The 15,281-nt window shown below is 34.0% G+C and overlaps 1 protein-coding gene across 5 annotated transcripts in view; it reads left to right on the top strand.

The window, feature by feature from the left end:
* Positions 1 to 15,281, top strand: part of WDR41 (WD repeat domain 41) — a 190,987-nt gene that overhangs the window by 154,718 nt on the left and 20,988 nt on the right. For 4 of the 5 annotated variants that reach the window (XR_005783104.1, XM_040450260.1, XM_040450280.1 and 1 more), the window contains 5 exons: positions 2,912 to 2,960; positions 4,409 to 4,540; positions 7,052 to 7,114; positions 11,157 to 11,268; positions 13,776 to 13,838. Coding sequence is in view for 4 of the 5 variants with exons in the window: in XM_040450260.1 (XP_040306194.1) it covers positions 2,912 to 2,960; positions 4,409 to 4,540; positions 7,052 to 7,114; positions 11,157 to 11,268; positions 13,776 to 13,838 (419 nt within the window). In the remaining variant the exon portion in view is untranslated. The remainder of the gene's footprint in view (positions 1 to 2,911; positions 2,961 to 4,408; positions 4,541 to 7,051; positions 7,115 to 11,156; positions 11,269 to 13,775; positions 13,839 to 15,281) is intronic. The other variant, XM_040450263.1, reaches the window with a different exon arrangement.

Here is a 15,281-nt window from a genome sequence, read left to right on the forward strand (position 1 = left end):
ATTTTAATGCAATATAGCTATAATTCTTCCTTCTATTGAATCATTTAAACCTTATTGACATTTTAATTAGTCCTTTTTTATAGTTGATTATTTCTGTTTACCAATTATATAATGTATCTTACTATTAGGAATTCTTGGGTTGAATTTTCATTTTTGATTTGCAGATGGCTGAAGTATGTACTTGACTGATTAGGATAAACTGATTTACTTTAAGATAAACTGATGAAGTGTAGCTAGTTTTCAATTATCCATCCTAATAGCATGGCTAATTATAATTTGTGAATGATCTCCCAACCCTTTGTTATTTTATGGGAGATACTAATATGTAGCAAAGTGATATTGATGTGTATTTTTAAGCTTCATGTTTTCTCTTTAGAGGAGGTAATAATAAGTACTTATTTATTAGAAAAATAAAGAATAAAAAAATAAAATAAAGGCCTGATTAATCCACCAACTGGGTAATTGACCTCTGAGCAATAAAAAATTGGCTGTGATTTCATGCATTACTATTGATCATTGTCTAGATTTAACTTTTGTTCACTACTGATTGAATTAAAGTTTGAGGTGAAATGCTCTATCATTTCTAAACTCTCAACTGTTCAATCATCTCTCATTGTGAACTCATGAGATTCAGACACGATAAAACAATAATGAGAAGTTAAAAATCAGGGTTAGAAAAAGTATGTATTTTAAACCTGCAGTCTTCTAGAAAGGAGAAAAGCAATTATAAGAGTTTCAAGAATCAATAGAAATTGATGTTTTATACCAAAGAAAACTTAAGACCTTGAGTCCTGCCTCCCCACCATCACTATACAAATAAAAAGAAATCAATAGGCCTAGAAACATAAGCTATTAAAGATTGACATCCAGCAACTATTTTTGGTACTCAGGCATTGTTTACTATTCTGATTCAGAAAAATGTATGTTATTAAATAAGAAATTGTATTTTTAATTTAAAAATGATTGTTTTGTTTTCTTTTAAATCTCCAGATCTTTTATATATTTCGTTTTGAAATAAGAATAAATGTTAGGCATGGATTTAAAAATAATTCTGCAGGTGATTTCTCACTAGTTACCTAGGAAGTTTTGAAGGTCCTTTCTGTTAAAAAGATAACGTAGTTCTATATTAAAAAAATTATTAATAGACTTTGGTAAGAATGTATTTGACCAATTTCCCATCTCCTGAATAATCTCTTAGCTCCTGTAGTAGGAGATGTAATTGAAGGATTTTGAAATGAGTGCTGAGTGTGGGAATTGTCAGAGCCAGTGAAGATAGCAGTTACTTATGGGACTTTGAAAGTGAGTATGAGGGCGCCTGAGTGGCGCAGTCGGTTAAGCGTCCGACTTCAGCCAGGTCACGATCTCGCGGTCCGTGAGTTCGAGCCCCGCGTCGGGCTCTGGGCTGATGGCTCAGAGCCTGGAGCCTGTTTCCGATTCTGTGTCTCCCTCTCTCTCTGCCCCTCCCCCATTCATGCTCTGTCTCTCTCTGTCCCAAAAATAAATAAACATTGAAAAAAAAATTAAAAAAAAAAAAGTGAGTATGAGAAATTCGAACTTGAAGCTCAGTTTGGAATGTTAAGGAAATTGTTATATGACTGAAGTAGTGAAATTTTATGGATCTCATATAGTGGTAAAATTCATTGGAACAGATAATCTCAGGAACAAAATAATTTTTGTGTCGTAGTGTGTCAGGTCACCAACAGTAGACATCTGTGCCTAACAATGTTTACTTCAATGAAGACATTCAAGGCATACCCAGATTTTATGAAACACACTAACAGTTTTGCAAGGAAGAACATGTTTTCTAAATGCCATAGCTGCTAATGGATTATCATTTATTAATGGTTGTTAACTATAAGGGGCCAGTTATACACAGTTCTTAGCTGGCTTTCTGTAATACCACTTCTCTCTTTCGTATTCAGAAAGCAAACCTTGAATTCAAGTGAATGAAAATGATATTATGGGAACAACTTTGGATCAATTTTGATTTATTAAAGAATCATTTACAAACTTACATTATTAATAACAAATTACTTGACATACTTACAGTGTGATTGCTGTAAACCATTGTGTTGGGACATTGCTTGAGAACAGTGCTTTCTTGATTTTATTATAATGCAGTCACTATGATGAGTAATCCTGTATAACAAATTACTTTTCTTGACAGTGTTTTTATCATGGATAACTTCTACTCTACAAAGTATAGATAATTGTTCCTTTATATATAGTGAATGGGAAGTAAAGAGGAGAAAGAAGCTATAACCGGGTTCATCATAGCTCTTTTTTTCATGCCAGCAAGCAAACTTTCCTTTACTTCTTTGCATTTCAAGCATTTTCACTAAAAAACAAAATAAAAACCTTCAAAAAACCTCAAAGCTTCCAAACTAAAAAAAAATGGTATTTACATGGAAAGACCAAGAGCCAAGAGAAAAAAAGGAGAGATCTTTGCTTTAAATAGGAAACTAATTAAAACATCTTTGCAGAGAAAATAATAGAAATAATGAACTTACGTGAGAAAGTGATTCCTTCGTTCCATTCTTGGAATATCACTTCCCATCAAGTGAAGCTCTTCCTCAGCTTAGTTTCCTATCACTTAAGTCAGGGTTTCATCATAATTCAAGCCAGGAAGGACTTGAAAGATTAGTTATAGGCCTCCCTTATTCTTACAGTTCTAGCTGCTGATTGATTGTAACTCTGAATGGTTTTATTTATCTTTGCATCTTCAGTTTTATTTATCTTTGTACCTGGCCTAAAACCCAGAAGATATTCCTTAAGTATTTGTTGAATTAGTTTAACCTAACCTGAATTAACATTAGTAAGTTAAAATACCATTAATAAATTCTGATATTTGTAAGTTATTTTAGCAAATAAATGTCACCAGAGATTTTTTTCACTTTTTTTCTCTACCCAGGTTTGCATCTGCTGGTGATGATGGAATTGTAGTTGTGTGGAATGCCCAGGTGTGTATTAAAAATTCTATGTGGATTGTGTAATAAAGACATGACTGTAGGGGTGCCTGGGTGGCTCAGTCAGTTAAGCGTCTGACTCTTCATTTCGGCTCAGGTCATGATCTCATGGTTGGTGAGATGGAGCCCCGTGTTGGGCTCTGTGCTGACAGTGTGGAGCCTCTTTGAGATTCTCTCTCTCCGTCTCTCTCTGCCCCTCCCTCCCTCCCTCCCTCCTTCTGTCTCTCTTTAATGTAAAAAAACAAAACAAAAAAACAAAACTTAAAGATTTGACTATATAGTTGAGGATGCATTCATAAACACTATCTAGGTATGTACCTGCATAGCAGTATAATGCGACTAATTGATAGTTTAAAAAGGCTACTTAGGATGAATCCATTTAAAATGGGGATCAATATTTCATAATAGAGAAAGGTTTTGAATTAAGATTTTTTTCCTGAGAAACAAATGCCAAATTACAAAAACAAAAGTTTTAATCTTATTCAACAAAACTTATCAACAACTATGCACTGATTCTGAAAATGAATCAAGTGTTGATTTTTGTGAGAGATACAATTTTTATTTCAAAATTGTATAATATTCTCATGTTTGACTTTAATAGTAATATAATAAAAGACTAATTTTTGTTGTGAAAAATATTTAAGCTTCATCACATTTTTCCAGGACCTCTCTTCCTGATCCTTTGATGCTCAAATTATTCCCTTTTGAAGCATTTATCTTCTCACTGTTAATTTGGATTGGCATCTGGTCTGACTCTGTCAGATCCTTATTTTTCAGTGGTTTTGCCCATGATTAAAGCAATTATTTACCATTATGTTCACCACATTCATGAAACACTGCAACCTTGGAACGATTGGCAGTTTGTTATATTTACTTAGGATTTTTATATGTTTACTACTTGGGAAAAATCAGTGAGATACTGATAGATGAAGACATTGGATGGGTAAGAATAGCTGTTGGTGTTAGAAATGGAGTAGAGACTGACTTTATGAACAGTTGATATATTATTGGATGTATATAGTGTATATATTGTGTTGTCATGCTTTTATTTCCTTCAACATTTAAACTGTGGAGACTTAGATAACAAATACTTAAGGATAATGCAGACTCCCTATTTTTTCCTACTGATCATTTACTGATATTTTTATACTTGATTTACACATGTCTAAAAAACCATATAGGAAAATATTCTTTTAAGTTTTCATATAAAATATGCTAGAATTTAATATTTTCTATTAGCAAATAATTAAGATTATTTATGGCTACTCTTCCAGTACCTGTTTAGATTCTATTTGATTGCTTAAGGTTAAAGTATAACATCTAAGTAATTAAAAATGGAATTATGTATTTTGTATATGGTGATTTTTCTTAACATTGTCATTTAAGATTATTTAAGTTATGAATATAATATGAGCCTATTAAAATTTTTATTGGTATTTCAGACAGGAGAAAAACTTCTGGAACTTAATGGGCACACTCAGAAGATTACAGCCATTATTACATTTCCTTCCTTGGAAGTTTGTGAAGAAAAGAATCAACTGATCTTGACAGCCTCTGCTGATAGAACAGTTATTGTATCCTTAAATCTGGAAGAGAGTAAAATACCTATAGTGACCCAACAGACCAGTACATACATTATTAGTTTTAGCCTTTTGGGGCTTGTCTGTACATTAATTTGAGCAAAAAATGATTTTGCTTTAGCCTTCATAATACACTTCTTAAAAGTATTAGGCAACTGAAAGTATTAGACTGGATATAGGTTAAAGGCTTATTATTGATGGAAACCGCATGACTAAAGTTCTTTCCAGAGTTACTATCATATCAAGTTATATAAAATGGAGAAATTGGGAGAATTTAGGCTTAAAAGTACTTATCTCCATTTGCTTTTCAATTTAGAGAAACAAAGATGAGTTGGACTGGGGAGTAATTCACATTTTCCTCTATACCACATTGTACAGCAAAAGAAATGTAATGGCCCCAACCCGTAAGAACTCTGAGCATCTGAGTCTGGCAGAAAAGTGAATTGCCATCTCCTCAGTGGTTAATATTAATATTTAGTGTTTAAAAGCAGTTTTAAAAGAGTAAATTATCTTCCCTCTATACTTTTAGGTAAAAATTTAAGGTATAACAGCAGTAATGTTTTATAGAGTGCTTATGTGTGCTAGGCATTGTTCTGTTTAACATATATTACACATATTTTTACATATATTACCTATTACATACATTAGCCCATTTAATTCTTACAGTAAGTATTTTCTCATTTACAGATAAGAAAAGAGGCACAGAGAGGGTAATTAAGTAACTTGCCCCTAGGTCACACAGCCATTATAGGGCAGCAAGCAAGCAGTCTGACTGCAGAGTCAGAACTCTCAACCATTGTATAATACTGCCTTTATAAAAGATTTTCCTTAAACATTCCTTAAAATTCAGCCTTTAATATTTGTATGAGGAATTAGATTTAAGAAAGCCTTAATGGCCAGTTACTTATGGAAACTAATCTTTACTTATTTTTTTAAAAAGGTATCAAAGATTTGCTTTAAATCATCTGTGCTTATCTGAGAGTTCTGTTTTAAATAGTTTCAAGCATTAGTGAAGTAAGTTTTGGAGTAAGTCCAAAGGAGTAGATGTTTCCTGGGCTTCTATACAACCAGGACAAACTTTTTGACACACTGTAAATGAGCTCATTCACTCAAGTGATTTCTAGACACATTGTCAGTAGGTGAAAAAACTTCCAGGTACGATTTACATGTGGTAAACTATATTCTGTGGTGATGACAATATTGCATAAACAGTATTACTATGTATGTTTAGGTCAGTGTAACTTTATTAATACTGTTCAATTGAGGCAAATATTAGTTTAGGCACTAAAGCTTTTGCTTTTAGTATCAGTATAATCTCCAAAAATAGAATTTAAACTACTTTGTTTAAAAATTTTTTTTCATGTTTGTTTATTTTTGAGAGAGAGACAGAGCATGAGTGGGGGAGGGGGCAGAGAGAGAGGGAGACACAGAATCCGAAGCAGGCTCCAGGCTCTGAGCTGTCAGCACAGAGCCCAGTGCGGGCCTTGAACTCAGAGACCGTAAATCATGACCTAAGCTGAAGTCGGAGGCTTAACCAACTGAGCTGCCCAGGCACCCCTAAAATACTTTGTTTTTATTAGACCATCCCTAAGGTACTATAATAATATTTAGAGGCACTTACTGAATTAGTATAGTACAGGAATGAGTAGCTGAGACAGTATCAGCATGAACTTTACTTGTAAATAATGGTATAGAGTCATTTGCTTCACATAATGAGTTTTCTTGTTAAAAATCCAGTTCCAGGCTGCTTGAGTCTCCACTGTTAACAAACTTCATTAATTAAATGCTGAAGGTAAATTTTTAATTTTTGTCAGGTAATAGTCTTAACAGTCTGTCCGTACACATATGTGTGTATGTATATGTGTGTGTGTGTGTGTGTCTGTGTATACATGAATGTCTATATGTAAACGTGTGCTCAGACATGGTGTAGAATGTATGTTAACATAGGAAGTGGGATAAAAAATTTGAAAATGGTTATACTCCTTAAGTCAAACTAACCTTGGACAGTCATAGAAGGTCCTCTAATTATTTTAAGAATGTGTACAAGTAATACACTGTTACTGGCTTTTGTCAATCAGTATAATAGTAGTAAATGTGCCATGCATGTTGAAGGAGGTTTCAGTAAGAATTAATGGAACTGGTTGTTTTTAGTGTAAATACTTTATGTTGAGTGTTTATTAAATCATGGTGGACTATTTTGGAGAAAACACTTGGAATATTTAATGCCTATAAATATTGAGTATTTAGATCATTCATTCCTTGACATTTTCTGATAGTTCGGTAGTAAAATTTACCTCAAACATATTTTAGATTATAAGCTTGATATGCTGAGTTGATAATTCATTATATGAATTAATTTTAGTAACAGTATAGATGGTAAATATACTTTATTTAAATATTTTTTTAACTAAGAGTGTAACATTTGTGATTTAATTATTAGAAAACTTATCTCTTAATTTAGATTTTAATGTTTTACTTAGAAATTATTTCTTAACATAAGTTTAGGTATGGGATTGTGATACTGGCAGGCAAGTTCAGAAAGTATCATGCTTCCAGTCTACTGTAAAGGTAAAATCTTATGCTGATATTTTTTGGTAATTGTCTTTTTTTCTCAGCAAAAATCTTCAATAAGTAGATGAAGTTACTTTTGTAGGTTTTAAGAATTATTTCTTCTATACATACTTATAGTCATTTGATTCTTGGAAGACTAGATTTTGAGGGAGCATATAAAATGTTGGAATGTTTGAATTTGGAACTAGATCAAGGGGTGAATATATAGCAAGATAAGGAAAAGGTTAGTACCTAGTATGTTTTTGTAGGTAATTCTAGGAAGACATACTAGTTGTAGAATGACTATAGAAGTAGGTAGTCTGTTTTCTTTACACTTTGAACTAAAAACATGGATTTATTTGTCCTTCATTCTCTGCCTTTTATAAGGTCCTGAAAATAAGACATTATCAATTACTTAATTCCAAAGAACTGTCATATGGCTAATTGGCTGTTACTATTAGGTTCACTGATTTTACAAACAAATAATAATTGGAGCTTATTACATGATAGGAACTCTGCCACATGTTGGAGAAACAAATTTGGAGAAGACTTGGTTACTTGGATTCCTACAGAAGAAATTCTTAGGTCTTCTTAGAAAGTGTGTCTGTTTTTCAGTAATGTCAGCAAATGTGGTGGAAAGGGTCTTCTAAAATGAGATGTTTCCTTGTTTTATTTTTTAAAAGTTTTTATTTATTTATTTTGAAAGAGAGAGCAGGGAGGGGCAGAGAGAGTTGGGGAGAGAGAATCCCAAGCAGGTTCCACACTGTCAGTGCAGAGCCTGATACGGGGCTTGAACTCATTAACCCATGAGACCAGGACCGGAGCTGAAATCAAAAGTTAGATGCTTAACCAAGTGAGCCACCCACGTGTCTCACCTTATTTGTTTTAAAGATACCTTGTCTCTTTATTTGAGCTTACACTTTTTTTTTAATGTAAAAAGAATTGTGTCTCAGTGTTCAAAGTATTTGATTTTTTTCCTAAAAGGCAGCATCTCTGGTAGCCATCTCATGCTACTATGCTATTCTTCATTATCAATTTAGTAGAGTTTCTGGGGGAAGAAAGTGCCCAGAAATGCTTGTATCCAATTTAACAATGGATTGTCTTTGAGGGAGTTATTAAAATATTGATTTGATGAAAATTTCTGTTTTATGTGATCTGAAAAGATGCTTCTTTAAAATACGTTACAAATATTTTTGCTAGTTGAGGCTATTAGGTTTCAAGTGAAAATACATGAATTGAAAGAATAGGGAACAGGAAAACTGGAGAAAATTTTGGTATATTGTGCACAAATTCTTTGGGTGAACTGTTTCATGAACTGTTTATAGGAACTGATCATGAAAAAGTATCTTATTTATTTTTTAAAGAGGTTTTACTATAATGTTAGTCAGCTAGGCAGTTGTATATACTCCTGCTGTGATCATGTTTCTCATAAGAGATTGTTTAAAAGTATCATTTCACTCACTTCATTTCAGTGGTTCAATTCTTTAACAGATAATTTATCAAAGAAATTCAGATCCCTAATAAATATAAGAAATGCTATTATTTATTTTTTGAGCTAGTAGTTTTTATAAGGGTTTGTATTAGCGAGGAAGTGGTGAAATTAGCATTTTTATTAAATTGATGATATTCCTAGCAAACAGTTTGGCATTATTAATGAAAATTTTAAATGATTACATGAATTGACCCAGAGACTCTACTTACAGTAAACTCTTTAAAGGAAAAAAAAAAAAAAAAAAAAAAAAATTGGGCAGAGATTTATGAACAGAAATGTATATTGCAAATATATTTCATAAATGTATGATTGGCAGTATCCTAAATATCTTACAGGAAAATAGTTAAATTATGGTAGATACATATGCTAAAAGTGGTATTTAGAAAGTTCATAAGAAGTTTGGAAAATTCTGATAAGATATTAAGTAGCAGAAGAAGTATATTATCCTTAACAAAATACTAGCAATCCAAATTAGGAACATATAAAAACATTCTGCACTATGACCAGATAAGACTTATCCCATTTTAACATCGGAAAAATCAGTAACTATAACATACTACGGTAAGAGTAAAGGACAAAAAACATACGATCATCTAGATCGATGCACAGAAAGCATTTGATAGCACCCTCTCATGGTAAAAGTAGTCAACAAAATAAGAATAGAGAACTTCCTCAGTCTAATAAAGGGAATTTATGAAAACCCTGGAGCTAACATCATATTAATGGTGAAAGACTGACTGAATACTTTTCCTCCTGAGATCAGGAATAAAACAAGGATGGTATTCAGTGTTATAGGCAATAAAAAAGAAATAATGGGTATCCATATTGGAAAGGAAGAAATAAAACTGTATCCACAAGTGACATGATCTATATACTAAATCTTAAATTCATAACCAAATTCAAACATTTATTAGCTCCAGTAGTAAATTATATATCTGATAAGGAACTTGTATCCTGAATATATAAAGAACTCTTAAAACAGCAGTAAAGGGGCACAGGAGTGGCTCAGTCGTTTAAAGAGTCCGACTCTGTCTCGGCTCAGGTCATGATCTCACAGGTCATGATCTCACAGTTCATGAGATCAAGCCCCGCATCAGGCTCTGTGTTGACAGCATAGAGCCTACTTGGGATTGTCTCTCTCCCTCTCCACCACTCCCCCCCCACTCATGCACATGTGTCGTCAATCAAAATAAATAAACTTAAACCCCTCAACAATAAAAAGACAAGTAACCCAGTTAAAAGTAGACAATTTGAAAGACATTTACCCAAAGAAATATACAGATGACCAATAAGCATGTAAAAAGCTCAACATCATTAGTTATTAGAGAAATGTAAGTCAAAACCATAATATAATACTATTTCACTTACACTAGAGGGCAGTAACGTGTTGATAAGGATGTGGAGACAATGGAACCGTCACACATTGCTGGTGGAATTGTAAAATGGTAGAGCTGTCTTAAAGAGTTATCATTTGGCCCAATAGTCTCACTCCTACATATTCCTATTTCATTGTCAAGAGAAATGAAAATGTATGTCCACACAAAAATTTGTACATGATGAATGTTCATGGCACCACTGTACATAATAATCCAAAAGTGGAAATATCCTAAATGTCTACCAGCTGAGAATGGACACATGTGCTATATACACATAATGGGATATTATTCAGCAATCAAAGGGAGCAAAATAATGATACATTAAATATTCAGAAATTAGGGTAGGGATTCTTAAAATAGAAACTGCCTTATTTTCAACCCTTTTTGTTCCAGTAGTTTTAAAAGCTAAGACAACACTTAGCTTGGACAAGACTATCAGAATCTTTTCCTTTTCTTCTTCTTCTCCCTCACTCTTGTCCTTTTATTCAATCAGAGTCTTGAGTGGGAGGAGTATGATTAAAGGTGTGGACTTTAAAGTACTGTTAAAGGTAAAGGACTTCTATAGACTTGAAATACTCATTTTCCTAAATGAATTAGGAGGTATTAATTTGAGAGTTACATAAAAACTAAGGTCATATATTCTGTTTTATTTTAAAGGAAGTTTAAGCCTTGTGTGTTATCTATTACCGAGTAACAAATTACCTCAAAACTTAGTTGCTTAAAGCAATAAATATTATCTTACAGTGTTTGTAGTCAGGAATAAAGAGCAGCTTAGCAGTTCTGGCTCAGTGTGTATTATGAGGTTGCTGTCATCTGAAGGCTTGACTGGGGTTGGAGGTTCCTAGGGGACTCATATGATTGGTAAGTTAGTGCTGGCTGTTGTCCAGGGGTCTCACTTTTTTGCATGTGCATCTTTCTCCATTTGGCTGCTTGTGTGTTTGCCCTAGAGTGATTCGAGAGAGCAAGGAGGAACCACCTTGTCATTTATGATTTAGTCTTGTAAGTCACACACCGTCTCTTCTGCTATATTCTCTTCATTAGAGGCCAGTCACTTAGTAGAGTCCACATTCAAGGGTGGGAAACTTAAACTCCACCTTTTAAAGAGAATGGTTTCACAGAACTTGTGGACATATTTAAAAACCACCAATGAATGCATGAAGTTCTAAACTGATATTTCAAATGAATTTTTCAGTGCTTAATTGTTCTTCAGAGACTAGATATTTGGCTCTCTGGTGGGAATGACCTATGTATGTGGAACCGAAAATTAGATCTCCTATGTAAGACCAGCCACCTTTCTGATACAGGTAAGAAATCAAATCAATGTAATTATGAACCATGATTGATATTCTTTAAAAGACATAATGAATCTTCGAAGAGACTTCCTATGAATACCTCTGTATCCATTAATTAATACAGGGGTTTTTCTTTTCAGTTCTGAATATATCATGTAACCTTATTTCTCCAGTTTGATGATTGTATAAAAAATATTTCTATCCCAAATTGGAGGGAGACGCCTCCCCCACCCACCTTTTGTCTTCACCTCCCCTTATAACAGAATTTCTCAAAAGTGGTCAAGAAAATCTTTGATTTATACTCTTGGTCTGCATTCCTAAACTGAGTTAGATGAGCACATTGATACATGGAATTACACCTTTCCAACTTTATAATAGAGTTTATTTGTGGGGCCATTGGATTTTGAATAGATTCCAAAGGATGACCTCATTTTACAATTGGTTTTACTAGAAAGTCCATGCATTGTGCAAACTTACTAATAAAGTTCAGAATTTGGTTAATATTTTTGGTTTTAAGAAAAGAAATTCAGTTTGACTTCTGATACCAAGGATCTTAAACAATAAAATAAAAAAATTATTCAGGGTAAAACTATTTAAGTATAAATGAGAACATTTAAAGAATAACCTTGAAGTTATGTGATATACTGTTAACTATGTTTGTTTCTAAAAGTAATCAATAAACCCATTGACATCCTAGAAAGAATATTATTAAGCATATTGATACTGTAAAGGTAGCAGGAGCCCTGTGAATTGAATTTACAGTTCACAATTAGAACTAACTTATCTCCACAAAGATACTAAATCAGAAAAGTAATGTGATGTCTTAACAAAACTAAATCACTACGTTTCTAGGATTTTCAGTTTTACCTTTCAATTCAATGTTTGATCACTAGTAATGTTGGTAGTATCTAGATTGTATTTTCATGTTTCCCGTTATCATGAGTTATATCTCTTTATTTACACGTATATTTTCATTTCTATTTCTAATACTAGCCTGTGGTTACCTGTGAATTTTATTCCATGAATTATTAGTAACTATGTTATGAAATAATGAAATCAGGACTAACAAGAATATTTTGTCTGATAATGGAAATTACCTGTTATTGTAGTCTCCGTTTTGCAAGTTATCTTTGAGAACTATTAAGTAATCGTAGTATTGTCCTATTTATCAGTGTCTCAAGAGATAGTGGAAATCTTTGAGAAAATCTGTTACAAACCTTTCAGAAGGCTATCAGTTATTATTGGTGAGCCTTTTGTGATTTGGGTTTTCCACATTACCAGATGCCATTGAGTTAGCCGTGCTGTTAGACCTTTATGTCATGAAGCTCCTTTCATGAGGCTTGCTTGATTTTTGGCTAGCAAGGCTTAAAAATTATGGTCTCTCTACAACCGTTTCATGATTCAGCTATAAAAGATACTCAGAATTCTATCTTTATATCTTTTCGATCTAACAGAAGGAGAATCAGATCTCGTTTCCGGATTCAACGTTGAATATGCAGCAGACCCCTTCGCCCTATTTTTCCTAGCGGAATATGCTAACATTATCATATTAAATATTCTCACAACAATCCTTTTCTTTGGAGGATTTCACAACCCATATATACCAGAACTATGTACCGTTAACTTTACCGTCAAAACCCTATTCCTAACATTCACCTTCCTATGAATTTGAGCATCCTACCCATGATTCCGATATGACCAAGTCATATGTCTTCCAAGAAAAAATTTCCTACCCCTCACTCTAGCCATATGCATATGATGTGTATCCTTTCCCATCATCACAGCAAGCATTCCACCCCAAACATAAGAAATATGTGTGAAAAAAGAGTTACTTTGATAGAGTAAATAATAGAGGTTTAAATCCTCTTATTTCTAGAATTCTAGGACTCGAACTTAATCGTAAGAATTTAGAAGTCTTCGTGCTACCATATTATGTCATATTCTACAGTAAGGTCAGCTAAATATGCTATCGGGCCCATACCCAGAAAATGTTGGTTTATATCCTTCCCGTAGTAATTAAACCCCCATTCTCATTATTATTATATCAACACATTTCAGGAGCCATAATTGTGATAACAAGCTCCCACTGACTAATAATCTGAATTGGCTTCAGAATAAACATACTAGCTATTATCCCCATTCTTATAAAAAAAATGTAACCCACAAGCCATAGAAGCATCCACAAAATATTTTCTTTATATCTTCTTTGAGCTAGTCATCTTGTAAATGGTGATTATCTTTAGGGATTCCTGGTTAAAAACAGTTGACCATAATAGTGAAAGTGTCAACAGAGCATATCCTACCTTTAGTAAATCTGCATCTTCTTTAGGTCTCTAATACTTATCACAGACTCATTTTCCGTGTGCAGGTGAGCAGGGAACCACGATGTAGTATATTGTGTGTGCTTTATTGTTACAACCCTTTTATGGGAAATAACTGGCATAAATCTGAAAATGTTTTTATTTTTCATATAATCTTTGAAGAAAATAATTTGACCTTTGTCATATATATTTTTGAAGGGATCAGTGCTTTGATTGAAATACCTAAGAACTGTGTTGTGGCAGCAGTTGGCAAAGAACTGAGTGAGTATGACTCTTTTTCTTTTATTTTCTTTTTAAGAAAATTTAAAACTAGACTTGTATACACATTTTAGAAAGACAAGTTTTTTATTTAAGGGACATCTGCCCCTGCCCACGTCTTGACCTGCGATTCTTGGAAACGATGTGGAGACTGAGACATTTTCAAGACGTTAGGTCAGTTTTTGTACTGTGCTTGGTCTAACATAGCCAAGTGGGGCATGGTAACCCCATATGTCTGAGGCCAGAGAAAGCCGTTTCCATTCCACAGTTCTGTCTGCTCCTGATCTGTAGTCCTACACTTAGCAAAAATTCTGACCACATAAAGCAACTATCAGCATTCTGGAAACTAAAAACTTGATTTGGACGGGTTGGAGGATGATTACTGTGGGAAGCCACAAAGGCAGGAACTGTGGTGTTTTTGGCTCGGGAAGCCAGAGTGGGGCCCATTTTCTTGGGAAGAGTTTCTGCCATTTCCTTCAGAGTGGTGGGATAGCAGAGAGAGGGGGTAGCAAGAGGAATTTTGTAAATTTATTAATTGATTATAAACTTGCTGTTTGAAGGCTATTTGGCTGGTGATGGTTAGCTAACCCATTTACTGCCATGGAGCCCATAGTAAAAAATAGTCTCTTGTTCCTACTGCCTTTTGAATAGAATTGGGGTGCTGAGAAGTGATAGAGTAAGCATGCTTCTTCAAGGCTCCTTATTTCTTGAAGAATTTTTCTAATGTATCCCAGAGAGCATATGATGTTGCTTGTGCTACTTTCTTTTTTTTTTTCAATATATGAAGTTTATTGTCAAACTGGTTTCCATACAACACCCAGTGCTCATCCCAAAAGGTGCCCTCCTCAGTACCCATCACCCACCCTCCCCTCCCTCCCACCCCCCATCAACCCTCGGTTTGTTCTCAGTTTTTAACAGTCTCTTATGCTTTGGCTCTCTCCCACTCTAACCTCTTTTCTTTTTTTTTTCCCCTTCCCCTCCCCCATGAGTTTCTGTTAAGTTTCTCAGGATCCACATAAGAGTGAAAACATATGGTATCTTTCTCTCTCTGTATGGCTTATTTCACTTAGCATCACACTCTCCAGTTCCATCCACGTAGCTACAAAGGGCCATATTTCATTCTTTCTCATTGTCACGTAGTACTCCATTGTGTATATAAACCACAATTTCTTTATCCATTCATCAGTTGATGGACATTTAGGCTCTTTCCATAATTTGGCTATTGTTGAGAGTGCTGCTATGAACATTGGGGTACAAGTGCCCCTATGCATCAGTACTCCTGTATCCCTTGGGTAAATTCCTAGCAGTGCTATTGCTGGGTCATAGGGTAGGTCTATTTTTAATTTTTTGAGGAACCTCCACACTGTTTTCCAGAGTGGCTGCACCAATTTGCATTCCCACCAACAGTGCAAAAGGGTTCCCGTTTCTCCACATTCTCTCCAGCAT

The sequence above is a fragment of the Herpailurus yagouaroundi genome, unplaced genomic scaffold, assembly GCF_014898765.1.
Source record: "Herpailurus yagouaroundi ecotype Mexico unplaced genomic scaffold, PumYag 29, whole genome shotgun sequence".
In the NCBI taxonomy this organism is placed as follows: domain Eukaryota; kingdom Metazoa; phylum Chordata; class Mammalia; order Carnivora; family Felidae; genus Herpailurus; species Herpailurus yagouaroundi.